Source organism: Etheostoma cragini, chromosome 5, assembly GCF_013103735.1.
Source record: "Etheostoma cragini isolate CJK2018 chromosome 5, CSU_Ecrag_1.0, whole genome shotgun sequence".
NCBI lineage: Eukaryota > Metazoa > Chordata > Actinopteri > Perciformes > Percidae > Etheostoma > Etheostoma cragini.
In genome coordinates this window covers 18653170-18670814 of record NC_048411.1, presented here as the reverse complement: position 1 = coordinate 18670814, position 17645 = coordinate 18653170, and the positions used below count along the sequence as shown (strand labels likewise).

Genomic DNA, 17645 nt, shown 5'->3' with positions numbered 1-17645 from the left:
TATTGGCTACATCTGCCAAAGCTGTAGATGCTCTAGATATCAAGCATTGGTCATATTTTCTCTCACAAAAACGAGGGGGGGGCTGCTTATAATCATTGCAGTTAAAGTCTTACAAATCTGCTTTAGCTGTTGCGCTACAGCATAATCTGTGTAAAGCCATGGTTCTGCTTCCCCTAAACAGGTTTGCTGTGGTTGGATGGTTCTCTAATGAAGAATTACTCTCCTCCATTAGAGTTGTTTTTCTGAGTGGAGCCCACCCCCTCATCATACTTGTCCCGTTGCTGTTGGAGGCATTTGCTAATCTGTGCATTGAAAGGTTTTAAACCTTCCCAAGCCCTGCTTGATTACATCAAATGATAACACATCTTCTTATTTTCTTATATTTTACACAGGCATTGGAGCCACACGCTTGTTCTTAAAAGTGTTTTCTTGACAGCTAGATGTAATGTTTGCACCAACTACCAAGACAAATTCTAGTTCAAGTGTTATTTACTTGGACATAAATTCTCCAGATTTTGAATTGGGATCATTTTACCTGAATGTATCTGCTCCTGTATCAGACAGGGCTTAAAGTTCTCAGGCTCAGGCATAGTGCAGTTTTACAATTCTATAATACTTAATTTAATACATTGTATGCATTTTGTCCAGGGCAGCATTTCAAGCTCACAAATGGTTTCTTGCTTTAACCCTCTGTGTATCAGAGCAGAAGAGATTTATTATATATCAACAATATCCAAACAGATGCCTGTAAGAATAGATTTAGTTGCCGTCGTGAACTAAAAATGAGAAACTCATCCTTGATTTAGGATTTCTTAACAAAATGTGTATAAACACGGAAGTCTTGAGTTTCTATATTACGCTTTAGATGGCCAGACACTTTGTCCCTGAGCAGGCTATAAGTCCATCCTCAGGAATGGGATTTGTTTTGATAGGTTTCTTTTGACTCTCTTTCCTGCTTTGTTCCTCTCCGGTGGCTTTGAAAATGTCATCTGACAATCTGGAGCTGTCTGTAAGGAGGAGCACAAGTCTCACTGGTGCCTTTAGCAGTCGATAGAGCCCTCATTTATTTTGTTCCAACATGACGTGGTCATCTTTGTTTTGTCTCGCACACATTTTCTAAGGCCAGAAGCTGTACTCTGCGACATGTGCTGTATGACTGTACACAGCCTAGGCCACCATCTGCACTTGCATCAGTAGCTTCAGAGAGCAGAACCTCGCACGCTCCACCTGCTGAGAGGACATGTGCTCACAGAACACGGTGAACTCGTCCACCAAAAAAAGCACCTCATCACGCTTTCTGTAAAGGAGGACTGTGTTTGTTGGCAGCCAGGCTCTGGTCTGTTGCAATGCTTGGACAGAGCTGAGCACTAATGAGGCTGCCTATCATGTGCGCCCAGAGAAAAAGCCCCCCCCCCCCCCCCCCCCCCCCCCCCCCCCCCCCCCCCCCCCCCCCCCCCCCTTTTCCCACATGGCCAGACACCTCTTCTGCAGCTTTCCCATCCTCTCATTAGAGCTTTCTTGATTGAATGCCATGTTTTTACCTACCATTACTCCCTCTTCTTTCTCCTCTGCTTTCTTTCTTGTCAGTTTTTTTTAATGTGTTCCTGTTGCTTGTTTCCGTGTGTCATACACTCCATAATCCTTAGAAACCTGTAATAACAGCATAGAGCAGTCATAAATGCAGAATTTCACAAATTAGCCTTTTGGCCAGTTCAATCAAATGGGAAAGTAGTTGCATGAAGGCAACTCCTCCTAGATACTTTAAATACGTGTAACTGAACCATGTTTTGAAATCAAGTTTCTGCTCAACTAAAAGCTAAGGCCACACCACATGTTTGTGTTTGTGCTACGTTTAACTAGCAGTTTGTCAAAAAAACAATATTTTTGTTTATTTTTCGAGGCACCGTCAAACTTCATTCAGATTCTGCCTTTTCTCCTCCTCCTTCAGGGCATCTGGCGTATTCCAGTAGATGAGATTGATCGCCCCGGAAGTTTTGCATCTCATATGAACAGATCCATTGTCCTCTTACTGGAGGTGCTGTCTCAGCTTAAGGATCACGATACTCTTTTGAAAGTCTCTTTCATGCTGCAGAGAACCCCCGACCAGGGAAAGTAAGGACCCACATTGCATGTCATGTTGTTTCTGTTTTTATTATTTATTTGTTCGATGACATCTCTCATCCTGCTTCTTTCTCTTCCATGAAGGAAGTATTTACGGGATGTTGATCGTCAGGTTTTGGCCAAGAGAGCATTTTTCCTAACTGTAAAAGTCCTGGAAGACAATCTGAACAGTCTCACTGGGGTAAGAAAGCACAAATCACTACACATATATACACACACACAAGCACACACACACACAGAGCTGGGAGCCTTTTAGACATCTGGCATGCCCCCACTTCATGTTTTGACAGGTTCTGTTCTCTTTCAGGTGTCTGAGCAGCTTCACAAAGCCCCTGGGCCCTCCATGGGGGAGATGACCACGACGGACGCATCCAACAGGCCACGTTCAGAGGACAGCAAAAATGCACTGCCCAAGAAGCCTGGACTCACAGAGGGAGCCTGTGTCACAGACACAGGGCCCAGGGAAGCCTCTCAGGCACAACTCAACCCACCACCACTATCCATGGATAAAGGGAGTAAAGTTCAGGAGATCTATACTGGCAAGGTGGAGACTGCTGGCAGTGAGGGGCACAAAGCAGGGTTGGAGGAACCAATGGAGCTGGACACCTGCCGCTGGATGAGGCCCTCTATTACCACAGATTCTCATGGCAACCAAGTGGAGGCTGAGACCTCGCTGAGTGCAGCGGAGTCCCAGCAGAAAGTGACTGACAGCAGCCGGACACCAGAGCTGTCCCTAGAGGAGCTAAGTATCAGCTCCAGGCAGCAGCAGCTCCAAGCCTTGGCACCAAAGGTCACCATGGCAGCCACCGGGACTGATCAGGGTTTACCACGTAGGCCAAACAGGAAAAGGAAGCTTCTTGAAGATGCGGAGTCCGGAAAAACGTTACTGCTTGATGCCTATAGGGTGTGGCAGCAAGGCCAGAAAGTCATGACGTACGACCTGGCACGCATTGAGAAGATCATGTCAGAGACTTATATGCTCATAAAACAGGTAAAAATGTACACAGATATAGTTTATGTTGTGCATATATACAGCATTATCAGGGTTTTCCCTGTGTTTTTAGAGGGCTAGATGATTATTATGTTGTTATTATTATGTAATTGCAATATTTATTTGCATAAAGGTTGGTGGTTGTCAGTTGCAGCACGTGAGAGGTCACTAAAGAAAAACTTGGACGAGCAGCTTGTTACTAAAATGAGAACAGCTGGTCCACCTTAAAGATCCCCTTAAAAATCAGCCACCTTCATTTAGAGAGCCTCTGCTGAAGTGCCAGCAAACCCCTTTCATATCAACTAGCAGGTAGCAAGAAAGACACGGGATCTTGGCCTGGGCCTTGAGGAGTTGTAGCATTTTTTTTACCAACAAATAAACACATTGCATTGCTGAGTTCACAGCTGTAACGTTACTGCTAACTTCATACTCACCGGTGATCACAGCTCGCTCTCTCTGTTTCCCTCTCTCTACTGCACACTCCCTAGTGTTTGGAAAGCAACTGCCGCTGTGTGTGCAACATGCATGGTGTGTGGTAGTGTGGCTGTGACAGTTTGTGTTACTGTATATTTGAACCCTCATGCGTCAGGTGTGCAGAAGCGGCAAGCCATTGGAAACGAGGGGTTTAAGAGTGCCGCTGTGCATGCGCATGCATAACTTTTGTACAGTCATGTATGCTTGATATGAGCCCACCTACAATAAATTGTGAATGTGAAACCTCTCTTCTAACTGAATTAGTAACACAACAGCCACTGTAGAAGAGGGACATTCCCTCTTTCAAACACTGCAATGAAATGGCTCATAGTGCGGTTTTGTTTTTACTTTCAGAAACCCAAAGTCAACCTCAGTGTCTTTTGCTCCTACTCCTAAAACAGGCTACTGAGTCTAAAAGTAGCCTCACGGGGGATTTTTAAGATGAATTGGGATTTATTTATTGTTTACATCATGATGTCACAAGTAGGTGGGGAGCTGCTGTGGATCCGTCATTGTTGATTTATTTATTATTTCCAATCAAACTTGTCAAAAAGTAAAGATATGTAGTGGCATTGTGCCATACCAGAGACCAAATCTCTGTAAAATAAATGCTAAATTTTAGGACTATTAGGCAAAATGTATTATTGTTATAACTTTATAGTAACTTCTGACGGGCCATAGTTCATAGCAGAAGCAGGAAAAAAGCTGCTATCGAATATAACGTGAAATTCATAAAACATTATGTTAACCTTATCCTGCTGTGTTTAAAGAAGCGAGGATTTTCCTCGTATCTCGAGAAAAGAAATGTTCCTCAGTTGTTAAAAATTAGTTAAACTTCACACAGTGCTTTCTGTGGCATTCTGATGATGTAGTTCCAGAACAACAGCCCACCTCAGCTTACATAGCTATATTGAGCTGAAGATCGATGCTGGCCATACAGAAGTTGCCATGTCATTTTGCTGTTCAATGTGGGAGAGCTGTAGCTTGAGTAGAAGCACACAAGGCGAGGGGAAAGAAGACTTGGATGAGAAGGGCGTGCTTCAGTAGCATTTTTCTGTGCTTGGGTTAGAGCTAGCATGTTTTCTCTTTGCTCTTTGAGAGACAGAAAGAGAATAATTTCTCAGACCCATCCAGAGAGTATCCACAACCAGCCACAACGTGTTTCCTGTCACCAGATGAGTTGTGCAATTAAAATGCCTGCCCTGGACATTTTCCAGAAGCATCTTCTGTTTGTGCACCTACTTGTACAAACTGCAGCTGCTTTGTGATTTTGTGGTCCGCTGCATTGCACAGCTGCATGCGGTTATAGTTTAGATCTATATCTTGCATCTTTTCTTAACCTTATTTTGTGTTTTTGTTAATATTTCTCCATGTTCTAGTCCAATATTTTTCTTTCTTTCAGTTCACTCTTAAAGTGGCAAATTTGAAAAGAGTCACTAAATTGTGTGTTCTAGACAGAATCTGAAAGAATTTTGTGCCATCAGAAAACCGTGTGTGCTGGGGTGACCTCACTTGGTAGCGAGTGACTCATAAGTGCCCCACCCCCCCCCGTCTTCCCCTTGCCTGTCTTTACTCAATTAAAGGCCAAAAATGCCCAAAACAATAATACAGTAAGTCCTGCCATATTATGTGAAAGGTCTTTCTAAAACTAATAGTGAAGTTATGCAATAAGTCCTCCCTGGCAACTGTATGTGGTTTGACAAAGAAGGTTTGCAGTGAGCTAGTCATGAATTGAAAGCAGAGGGCTGTACTTTGTGACACACTGAAACTTGACTCAGTCCATTTACGTATTAGCATCATTTAATAACTAGAATGAGACTACTGTAAAATCCCTTCCTTTGGGGTCCCTGAACCGCTGCATCCAACAGGTTGCTGGAGGGAACATAACAGCTATGTGAACAAGATTACTGCTGCGTGGACGATGTTGGGCTGTGGCTAAGCTTGCTAACTCCCACATATCCACTCGCTGTACAGGACCTTCATGTGAGCCTTTTCTTTGCTGGTGCTCTGATCAGAGGCAGAAGACATCCTACTTGCTTTGATACAGAATCAGAAGAATATGCTGGTTTGGCTTTAGTGTGGAGATATAGTGAGTAATTAACATGGTGTTTACAGAGGTCACCTCAGAAATGTATGATGAATTTGCAGTATATACTCACTGCTCCAGTGTTGCCTCAGGTTTTACTGAAGATAAACAAAGATGTACAAAAAGATTTGACACTGCATAATAACCTCAAGCATATGAAAATGTTTTGCTCTTTTCTAATCTCCTTGTTCTGCCTTTTCTCCTGTCTCAGGTTGATGAGGATGTAGCCCTGGACCAAGCTGTGAAGTTCTGCCAGATACAGTTGGCTACTTCTGCCCAAAGACAGGTAAAACACTTCTTCCGCATGCTCATCTGATGTCCTTCTGCGGCCTTGTTGGCCTTGTACATCGTAGCTCAAACTATAGTTCACATTTATATAGATAGCTAAACGTACTTTCTAGCTATCCCTGTTTCATTCAAGTCGATGCCAAATACTTGTCTCTTCCCCTTCATGTAATGGAATAGCTCTTACATGGTAAAACTTTGAGGATTTAAGGCTTTACCTGAGACTATTTTATGATGCACCAGCATTTTAGTGTCACTGTTTTACACAACCTTTTTAAACGAATAGCAAAAGAAAATATCCTCAGCTCTGTTTTTCATTGCAGCAGGTAAAGGTTTAACCAAGCAGATAATATCGGGAAAAGCTGTAACCAACATGGCACCTCACTGACATACTCGATATTAATGAAAGTCTGGTCTCCAGCATGGCAAACGTGTGCGAAAAATATCTATCTGAGTTGTCCTGATGAGGCACAGCCCACCCAGCTGCCAATCCAAGGTTGAATGCAAGTTGTACTTCCCTGCTGTGTAGCTTATACTAGTAAGTTTAAGAATAGATGTTTTGTACTTGTGTAATATGTAGGGAAGTAGCATGCAGCATCTGTAGTAAGAATTGCAAAACATGAATAACTTCAGGCTTTAGCCTGCCAATGTTAAATATAGTCCAAAGCGTGGTGTGAATGTCCCTTCAGCCTCACTCCATAGTTAAACCTGTCATTGGTTTCAACTGAGCATTGGAATGCATGTTGCTTATCTGCGCAGGTAATGTGCATATGATTTTAAAAGACAAAATAACAGAATAATCTAAATACATAAATATATGTGTCTAATTGTGGAAACTCTAATTGGTTCAGTTGTTGCAAAACCAACTATTAGCTCAGCTTTGTCTTCAGTACTCATATTCTTCATTGAATTATAAGCTGCTTGGCCTCATCCTGTGTCGGTGACTTCCCCTTCCTCATATCCCTCCTCCTGCCCACACAGTCTCTCTGCCCACATCCTGTTGTCACGGTGATGTTCCCCAAACCTCAGGTTCATGAGAAGTAGCTGTGGGCAAATAAATCTCTGTTCTCCTAGTTCACTGATCACATCATCTTGTTTTCTGCATGAATCTTTTTGTTGCCTTTGTTAGTTTTGTCTGTTAATTCGTCTGTGTCTTTTTCATGCATAAACGCACGACACAGAGATGATGGTGCAGATGAGGCACAGAGCTGGAATTAGAATCATTATTTACAGAAACAGCTGTGTGCGCACTTCACTTGAAATCAGTTTTCAGTTTACTTGTAAAATTCTAAAACACCTTAATGCACTTCATGTCCGCACCAAATACTAAATGGTTGTGTCTAATTTTACTGCAAAACAAATTGTATTTGACTTCCATGCAATAATGCTTGACCTCAAAATCAAATCTAATTTAGAAACAATTGCTTTCTGGGTCACCTAAACATTTTAAACGAAGGTCTTCAGTGGAAATGGTTTAATAGCAACATACCAACTTCAAACTCATCCAACACTGTTTAATTTGAAAACTTGTTTTTATTTCATTATAACCCTTTGTTGTTAAATTGGTAACTAATAGTAAAATCTTATGTGGAGTCTTAACCAGACACGTCTCAGTCTTCTGACAACTGTCAGCTCGATGTGATTGCTGGGATAATTGTCAGGTAAACGTGAAGACTTGTTAGATGTTATGATAATTAGCCTGCATGTGTTCTCGTTTTTCCCTTAATGCTGAAAAGATGCTTCTGCGTGCTAGCTTTTTCTGCAGTCTGATCTAACTGCTGTTTATGGGCAATTATTGTGCCACCAGCTCCTGTCGTGTTTTAGTTTTTTTGGTTGCGCTTGTATGTAGTGGGAAATGTGAGTAGGCACCTTGGAGTTCTCCGCTTGAGGGCATGAAACATTCTTGCCTTCTTCTTACAGATTACACGCGTCCCTTCAAGCCCCCACAAGTGCAGAGCGAGATCTGCTCACATAGTGCTCAGCCAGAAAATTGGACGTGTTGTGCTCTGTTTATTGTTTGCTCCACCTTAGTTCAGTGCCATATCAGGAGGAAAGCATGACAAGGCCCTTTGTTACTGGCACTTAATAAACGCCTGGTATATTTTCATAATCTTGAGATGGAGCAGCTCTTTGAGGGACTAGGAGGGTGCTTTATTAGAACACTGCAGTCTCTTCTTCTGTGTATCAGCAGGCCTGGAAGAATGTTGAGGTGTTACTCATCAAAAAATATGGACATTTGCTTCACAAAGGAGCTGTGGACCCAAAATGTCCCATTTTGGAAGGCAATTTAATTGAAATTTGTTTGCTTGGCCGGTCTTTCAATTATGTTGGAAAGATGACCAAACCTGAACACGGCTGCTCTAATCTGATTTAAAGCCCCAACTCAATAATTACACAGAACCATCTTTCAATTCACATTTTGGGTCCTCGGTCTGGCTGCCAACAGCCCACTCTCAGCCCCGCACACCCGACACTTGAGGAACATACAGGCTCGCCGCGTGCCATGTATGTGCTGCAATCCTCTCAGGTACAGTGTTTTTGGAATACACACATGGTCCAGCTGACTTGCTGTTGTCTTTGTTGGCAATGTTTAATTCATGAGAGCTGAATCATCAAAGTGGGTTGTGGAGCTGCTGCATGCTTCAAACTGCTCTGTGTTGAGCTGAAGGATCTGTCCAAGCTTTTGGAAGGCTGCCTTCTGTTTGTTTGGTTTTTCCTCTGCTCTGCTGTGTGAATCCCATTGGGAGCTCCGAATATATACAGCTGTGATTCAGAGGACACTTTGACTTAAACTCCTAACAGAGAGCCTGAGAAAAATGGTATGAGAGCTCTTGTTATTGCCAAATTATCTTGAGCTAGTATGCCTCATCTGTCAAAACCTGCTTGTCATGACAGTAGTGTGGTACTGAACCTCTTGGCTTTTGAAATCTTGACAAAACTGGAAGACATTTTATAATCAGATGTACCGCTGAGACATAGAAGCACTGTCTGTGGTAAATCTGAAGTCCTATTCACATGCTGGCGTTATTAAGGCAGTGCAATTCTACTAGATATACAGTTAGTTCTTTAGCTAGTTACATATTGATACAGCTCCTACAGTACATTAGACTGAAGAGCTGGTTTTACATGTGGATAAATGGTAGTTTTCATCCAACTTTTCATCCATTTTAAATTGTAAACTAGAGGTGTGTTCTGTGCTCCTTGGTGTTGCCATGACAGCGGCTGTGGGAGCAGGGCGGCTGTTGTCACAGGTTGTTTGTGCAGCTCTTGTGTTTGTAAGTGGTCCTCAAAAGAACACACAGGAAAGTGGCTCAGAAGGATGTAGCGTGGTCTAGAGATGAGATCCCAACACTGAATCCAGCACACAAAGTAAGCCTCTAAACCCCTGGGGGACGACAGTGCAACTCTGTAAATGATTTCTTTACTGCTGATGTGTCAGAGCCTAGACTGATATTGCTGATGTGTTGAGGTATCGACTGCTGCTCCCTCTGCTTCTTTGGCCAGTCTGAGTCTTTAGCCAGATTCTGTCTCCACGGAGGATGCACAGTTCTCAGAGGAGAGTTAACGCTGCAGAGGGATCCCACCTCCTCACGACCACTGCTCTTCTGTCTCCAGCAGTCTGCAGGCGATGCCCCGACCACACCCAAGTACAACAAGGAGCACCGAGACCTCTTCTTCCCTGCCTCTCTGCCGACTCCTGTCCTCCTCAGCCACGGTGCCTGCCACCCGCTGTCCAGCCCGGAGGGGCAGGCCAAAGTGGCGTACGAGCCGCTGAGCAAGTTGTCCAGACCTCAAGCTTCGGGCTTCCACGATCAGGCACAGCACCGCAGAGCAGCTAGCCTCCCTGCTGCAGCCGTGGCCTTCCTACCACACACAGGTACAGTGGCCTCCACTCCAACACATGTACAGTGGCTCGCATAAGTATACACACCCATGCTAAAGTTGATTAAAAAGAGGAAGAAAAAAAACATCTTTTGGAAATTGATCTTAATGCCTTTATTAAAAAAATAGGATACAACCTTTTAAGACACCAATTTTCTTTGTGAATGAATAATGTATTGTAAATAAATAAATGTTCTTCCTTAAAATACAGGGGCATGAAAATAGACACCTTATGTCAAATTCCTATAGAAGCTGGCAGATTTTTTTAAAGGCCAGTTATGTCATGTATCCAGGATACTATGCATCCTGATAAAGTTCCCTTGGCTTTTGGAATTAAACTAGCCTCACATCATCACATACCCTTCACCTTACCTAGAGATAGGCATTGGGAACTTTCCATAAGATCATCTCTAAATGCAAATCAAACCAGCTGCTAAGCTAACTGAAATAAAACCATGCCAATCTCTACGAATGGTCAAGGTTATGTGATGATGTGGGGGGGCTTATTTTAATTCCAAAGGCCAAGGGAACTTTATCGGATGCATAGTATCCTGAATCCATGAAATAACTGGCCTTTAAAAATAGTATTCATTTTAAGGAAGAACATTTATCTATTTACAATACATTATTCATTTACAAAGAAAATTGTTCTTAAAAGATGTATTTTCCTTTTTTTTAATTAAGGCATTAAGATCAATTTCTTTTTTTTTTTATTCCTTGTTTTAATCAACTTTAGCATGGGTGTGTAAACTTATGCATACACTGTACACTGTGTATGTCTGTTTAAGACTAAAGTGCTTCAGTCAATTTGGTTAGCAGGGGGTGCCTGTGGCCTTCCACAGATCTGTTACATAACACCACACTCTGCTCTCCTTACATTTTGCCTTTTGGGTTTTGTCAACACAAGAGTTTTAGGAATCATGGTCCTCCAGATTGTGACTCTTTCTCTGAGCTTTTGAGGGTTTTTTGCAGTATAATCGCTGCGCCTCATCATGAATATTCTGGCTTGCTGTTTCAACAAAGATGCAATTGTTGGACCCTGTGTCTTCAGTCTGAATCCCCTGATTAAAAATGCTAATTGGACCTGTGAGCTTGAATCTTCAATTTGTATTTTTTGGTGATGTATGTTTCTTTATAGATATTAGATCTAGTTATTATTGAGAATGTTTTGACAATCATTAGATTATTGTAGGCCATTTGAGACACTAGGGGACAGTATTTAGAGACTGAAGGCAGTCCTATTGTTTTTAAGGTAGCTTTCTTTTATTTCTGTCAGATAAATGCTCAGTCAGTAGAGATTTTGCCTTTGTCTCTCTTCCAATTTTTTGGGCGACAATACAGATTAGCACCGTCTGCACACACAGAATGTACGCTCAAATCGGCGTTGCTTCGGTGCTTTCCGAGGCACTTTTTTGAGAGACAGGAGCCGACTGATCCGTCCGACTGCCTTTTCTGCCGGCGGTCGGCCGTCGGGTTGGTGTGTCAGAGCCTTCAGCTATGTTAAATTACATGGACTTTACTTTAAATCTACTCTAAATCAAGCAAAAAACATAAACCTAATGACAACCAGCTATGGGTGCTGTGCTAGAATGATCAGCCTCTTGTTTATAAAAAATAGTATTTTATTTTTATTTTTGAAGATTATTTTTGGTCAGTTTTAGGGTTTTATTGCCAGGACAGTTAAAGAAATGAAAGGGGGGAGAGAGGGGGAATAATATGCAGCAAAGGGCCGCAGGTCGGAGTTGAACCCAAGCCCGCTCCATTAAGGAGTAACCCTCCATACATGGGCACCCGCTCCAACTGAGCTGACCCGGCCGCCACTGCATAGTATTTTTGTGTGGATCAATTAATATTTTCTCAAGTTAATATAATATATTATTATTATTATTATGTGTGTGTGTGTGTGTATATTATATTATATTATAATAATAATAATATAATATATACACACACACACACACGCACACACGTTAGCATTAAGTAACCTTGCAGTGTATTATATAATGGTTTCCTGGGCAACGTAAGTGGAGAAGCCTGAGGGAGTATTATATAATTTTTGTTTTCATTTGGTTCTGTCTGAGCTACAGGAGGAAATTTGCAGTCAGTTGACATATACTCATCTCAGGTAGCGGTCTAATGAAGGAAAAGTTGTTGTCAGTAAATTGTCTGCCAGTAAATGTTAACAGGAACATGCTATTGTTGAATTTCTACATCAGGATACTGTCATCTTTACTCACTATGTCTTAGTAACTGACCATCCTTGATTAGTGGTTGTGTCTTATGTCACCGCATCTCCTGCCATTAACTTTGTGGACTAGGGATCTGAGTAGATCATTAATTATGTGTTTTCGTGAAGCATTACAAATATTGTAAAATTGCCTAATTCTGTGGGGGGCCCAATGCTGATGGTATAGCTTCAACATGTGTATTGTTTGTTCCCACAGAGGAGCGGGAGGAGCACTCTGAGGGACTTTCGTACCGACAGCAGGAGTCACACCTTTGTCATCAGATGAAACTCGCCACTGTATCCCAGGGGCAAGAGTCCGCAGCAGGCTGGTTCCAGGAGGAAATGGCCACATGTAGCACCGCACAACCTTGCCCAGGTCAGAACCTTTAAATAAAAGTGTGATGGAAATAAAAGGCCACAGAAGGAGACACAGGTTAAGTTGATGATATTCCAATTTAAACAGTACCTAGCAGGACTTTCAGTTACTTCATGTGCCTTGAAGATGTTCTCATATTTAGAAATGTCCTCTTATCTGTCTCTCTTAGACCAGCAGCAGTATGCCAGCGATGAGCAGTCAAAGCTTCCAGACCCCGGTCGAATCCGCTCCCGCGTCCCAGCCAACATGCCAAAGCTTTTCATTCCTTCCACCGTTACCAAGTTTCCGCCAGAAATCACAGTAACACCTCCAACACCCACACTTCTCTCCCCTAAAGGCAGCATCTCAGAGGAAACCAAACAAAGACTTAAGGTATGCAGTTTGATTTTAAATATGTGTTTTTTGGGCGAGCGTACATAACCGTTCATGCAGGTGTTTAAACCACACTCAACCGTGACCCCTTCTCTCTGCTCCTGTACAGAACGTCATCCTGTCATCTCAGTCTGCAGCCACAGTCAAAAAGGACACCCTGAGCCAGCCGGCGCTGGAGGTGCAGGAGACATCCAGCCAGGAGTCGTCTCTGGAGAGCGAGTCGGACGAGGAGGACGATTACATGGACGTCTGAGCCTCTCCCAAGGCTGTGTGTGTGTGTGTGTGTGTGTGTGTGTGTGTGTGTGTGTGTGTGTGTGTGTGTGTGTGTGTGTGTGTGTGTGTGTGTGTGTGTGTGTGTGTGTGTGTGTGTGTGTGTGTGTGTGTGTGTGTGTGTGTGTGTGTGTGTGTGTGTGTGTGTGTGTGTGTGTGTGTGTGTGTGTGTGTGTGTGTGTGTGTGTGTGTGTGTGTGTGTGTCACTGCAGCTGCTGTCTTCGTTGATGCTATTGCTCCCTCATGTGCATTACAGGAAAAACTCCCAAACTTGTCATGTTGCTCTGCTTGTCGGCAGACGGTGATGGCTTTAGTCTCACATCATCTATAATGTGCCATTTATGCATATCACACATTAACTTATCGAGCTCTCCTGCACCCCGACGTTCACTGGATCTGGCAAGAAGGCTTTTCGGCCTTCAAAGCCAACCAGTCCCGCGTTTATGCATTTTATTTATTTTCTTGTTCTGTGCTAACTGCAGCTTAACCTTTGTCTGAGAACTCTCCAATCTGAGGTGCCTCGGTCTGGACTGATGCTCAGGAGCATGTGCCTGCTGTCCACCACTTTGATCACTTGCTTTGGCATGAGAATTTCATCTGCAAGATACATTTCATTGGTACATCGTCTATTTTAATCAACACAAGGGTGAAATAAAGACAATCGGCTGCATTCGAGGTTCTCGGGGTCTGTGTCACTAAAGGGCCTCACAACCTGTAGCAGAAATGTTTACACTAACGTGTGGGATGTTTTTCAGTTAGCACTTAGCTTTGTGCTACTACTTTGTAATATTTTGTCCTATACGTATATTTTTCTTTTCTTTGGTGTGCATTTGTAGCTAAGAGGAACAGTTCTTACCAGGAAGTCGTTATGTCACCAGCACTGATCTGAATGAAATGGAAAGGGGTTTCAGTTATTATGAATTAGCTTTTGTACATATCACAATCCAAATATCTTTCCAATGTTTTTGGCCTTTAATGGGTTGAGTATTAAGCTGGAGAAGTGTGTGCTTGTGTGAGAGTGTAAACATTAAGGTTCAATTTCAGTCAACCCAGGAAGCGAGTCACGGCCAGGAGAATCGCTCGCTCCTGACTTCAGTGGAATTGAAATGCACGCAGAAGAAGACTTGCTAATGATGCCTTTGCATGAAAAACCATTTTGGTAAATGTGTCATAATAAGACAACAGAATGTTTTTTACAGATTGTTTTCTATAAAAAAGAAAGATGTTTACTGATTGTTTCTTGAAAGCTGTCCAAAGTTTTTGGGAAAAGGACACAAATGAATAATTGTAAACTATCACACAAAAATGTTTTGTATTTTATTTCCTTGTTTTTGTTCATTTCTTTGGTGTAACATATTTTTCTATTGTTCTTGTGGGAATGTACCACGCCTAAAAGAGTGACTGGGTTGAGATCCCCCCCCACCTCTCTCTATTTTGTTTGGACTTAATGCATTATAGATGTTGAACCAAAAATATATTTGAGAAACACAATATTTGTGCTGTGTGCTTAATATCCAGATCTGTATAGAATGTTATCAACATGAGACCTTGCTTCCAATGAGACGATGGTTTCGTTTGTTGTCTGTATGAACTTAACTGTCGGCACCGCTCAGACCTCCTGGGATTCTGAGGAAAACAGTTAGGTAGCACCACCTGGGACTGCGGGAACTATGGTTTATTATAAGACATATGCTTAAAATCAACATTCTCAACATTTATCTATAGAGCAAAACTACCAGCATCCTACAACACGTACAGTATAACTACTTAAACCCAGTCGCCCGACAACAGACGGATGTTCTTTCATTGTTAAGATGCTAACGTGATGTTGTTACATGTATGATGTTGTATGGGACTGGACAGAATGCATAAGCAAAGACACTAAATATTGTTATGAACACATTAAAAACCTAATGGGGTAACCTAATGATGTACTTCACATGTGGTCGAAACAAAGTTCGCTTCCAGTTTGACTACCTTATCATAATTCCCAAACATGTAACTCAAAACAAAAATGGCAACCAAAAATTACAGCTTTTTGAACCAGAAAAATTGAATTGTACTCATAATTTGACAGGAGCATTTCTCCTTTAGTTCACTGCTGTAATTGTTTAGCGGACAATACTCCTGTATCTAGGTGAAGTATACATGCATCCTTATTTAATTTCCTTTTTTTTAACCAATCAAACAGTTGTTTTAGAGGGCGGCACAAAAGTACGTAAAGGGGCGAGGACAAGTGCACCATAAAAGAGTGAACTAAATTTCCTGTCAAAGAAGAATTTTTTTAGTCCAAATGACGAGGCTAAAACCAGTCTATTGAGGTTTGGTGTTAACATTCATTTAGTTTGTTTCATATTAGAGATCATCTAATAATCATCTTCCACGAGATCATCAGGTGATTCTTGGACGTGATGGGACATCCGCGTGCTTCCAGGGCTGGCCGCAGCCAGAAGGTGTCCCAGTATTCTGTAAAGAGGATGGTGATGGACACTCACTAAAACACAGGTCAGTCAGGGCCACACATGGACACACAACACATAACGGTGACAGCTCATTTCTGGAGAGAATGCGAAAGAGGCCTATTATTAAGATACTTTAATAACTGTTGATTATAAATCCTACAGGCTGATATAATGCAATTATAAAACTACCACCATGTTTTCTTACAGGATAGTTAATTGTGTTTACATTGCCTAAAAAGCCGTACAGAATACGACAGCCTCAGTCTTAGACCCTTGATTCAGATGAGGGGAAAAAAACGTTCAATAGGATGTAAAATGTAAAAAAAAAAAGAAGGGCATTAGTGGACTTTTAAATAGTTCTGAAATCTAAAATAGATATCTTCTTCCAGTGGGAGTGGAGCTGTGGGCTCTGTGGTGGACCACCCCGCTGACCACATTGACTTTGTGGTCAAAGGGCTTGTACACTCTGGTGTGAAGTCTCCGACACGAGGGAAGTCATTAGTCTTCATTAGCAACTTCCAGGAGTTTCTTATGAAGTGCTGTGAAGTTGTCATTTGCCCCCTTTGCCAGGCAAGCTAGATAGGTTTGTTTTCTTATGTGGTGGACCAAATGTGAGCTCACCCGGCCCCCAGTTGCTGCCTCACGGGTCACTCTGGAGTTACACTCGGTCAGGGATGCCAGGGAGCATACATAGCGTAAGAGATTCTTTTCACAGTAAAGCAGCTTGTTTTTTCAAAAATCTCTGCAAACTATAAAGCAAATTGATGAATCTGCGTTTACCCTAATGAAATCGGACTGATCAAGTCCGTTTTCTTGTTGAGAGAAATACAGCATATGCTCGATGTTATTTGCACACAGACCTTTGGATTAAAGGTCTCGGCTGTATCATAAACTAGACACACTGTTATGAATCCTGTCTCGAAGCAGATAAAGTGAAATCACAGTCGACCTGTTTGCCAGGTGAAGGCATTTCCCATGCCATGTGGGTAATGTTCGGTCTCCTGTGACATCATGTTGTCTCCAGCCATGGGGCTGCTATCTCTACAAACCCCTCAAAGTGGCCAATTAAGCATCAAAAGGGCATGCTGCATGGCTAATGCGAGCGAAAGGTGTGAGATTTCTCGTCAGTCCACTCCGGGGGCTCTTTATTAGGCTGCTGCAGAGCCGTCTGATCCCCGGGCCCTGGCTGTATATTGGCAGCTGTTAACTGTCGAGCACAAGGGGATCGGTGCAGTTAAAGCAAATGGCCAAAGGACTGACACCTGGGAGGGTTGGATATCGCTGCCAAAGGTGATCCAGGAGGAGACGCAGGAAAGGAAGCCACAGTGGAATCGGGCATGAGATATGTGGGGTTCAGTTTGAAAAGGAGGTATCGGCTGTTTATCCTAACTGAAGATGATCAGTCCTCCTGTCATCCCTCATTATTGACTCTACTTTGACATTAAGTCGCTGTAGAAAGCAGTGGTTACCAATCTTTTTTGTTTGAGGTCCAGCCCTGTCAGATGAACTCACGTACCATTAGTGTAGGTTCACAAATTTATAACACTATATCTCTTGATCACAATAATACTTGAAGTTGGTTTAATCAGCAGTTGCACTACTACGTGGAGTAAAGCTTAACGTTTCAACCATCTCTCCATTTCGTTTTTAGCGAGTCATTTAGCTAACTGTTGAGTCCTTTCTTTTAGTTTTCATGCGCCCTTACATTTCTGCAACATGGAGTGCTCAGGTGTTCACATTTTTTTAACCAAATCATCATTTATTTTTTCTTTAAAATTAGTTAGCTGCCCCAAAAACTTGCCAGGTACCCGCCTGGCAACAGCAGAAGTACCCCCTGGGGTACAAGTACCCCTGGTTGGAAATGACTGTTTTATGAAGTGTATTTAAGGCCTTTAACAAAGTCCACCATGTTTTTGGTAAGCAGTGCTTATAAATCTTCTCCTGATGTGTCGTCCAGTCCAGATTGCCCCCAGGCTCGCTGTTACATAAGGCTGACCACCCCTGATGTCTGTCCCAAGGCCATGCACCGAGGCCTTTACAGTCACACCTGTCGCCTCCAGACCCAGTGTGTGTGTGTGTGTGTGTAATGAGATTGCCAC

At 42.5% G+C, this 17645-nt stretch overlaps 1 protein-coding gene across 5 annotated transcripts in view; it reads left to right on the top strand.

The window, feature by feature from the left end:
* cabin1 (calcineurin binding protein 1) overlaps nucleotides 1–15086 on the top strand; it is a 39487-nt gene extending 24401 nt beyond the window's left edge. For 4 of the 5 annotated variants that reach the window (XM_034871320.1, XM_034871319.1, XM_034871318.1 and 1 more), the window contains 8 exons: nucleotides 1949–2112; nucleotides 2206–2302; nucleotides 2429–3112; nucleotides 5884–5958; nucleotides 9573–9834; nucleotides 12284–12442; nucleotides 12612–12814; nucleotides 12924–15086. In XM_034871320.1, the coding sequence (XP_034727211.1) occupies nucleotides 1949–2112; nucleotides 2206–2302; nucleotides 2429–3112; nucleotides 5884–5958; nucleotides 9573–9834; nucleotides 12284–12442; nucleotides 12612–12814; nucleotides 12924–13067 (1788 nt within the window). In that variant the 3' untranslated portion in view covers nucleotides 13068–15086. The remainder of the gene's footprint in view (nucleotides 1–1948; nucleotides 2113–2205; nucleotides 2303–2428; nucleotides 3113–5883; nucleotides 5959–9572; nucleotides 9835–12283; nucleotides 12443–12611; nucleotides 12815–12923) is intronic. The other variant, XM_034871316.1, reaches the window with a different exon arrangement.
* Nucleotides 15087–17645: the final 2559 nt, after the last annotated feature.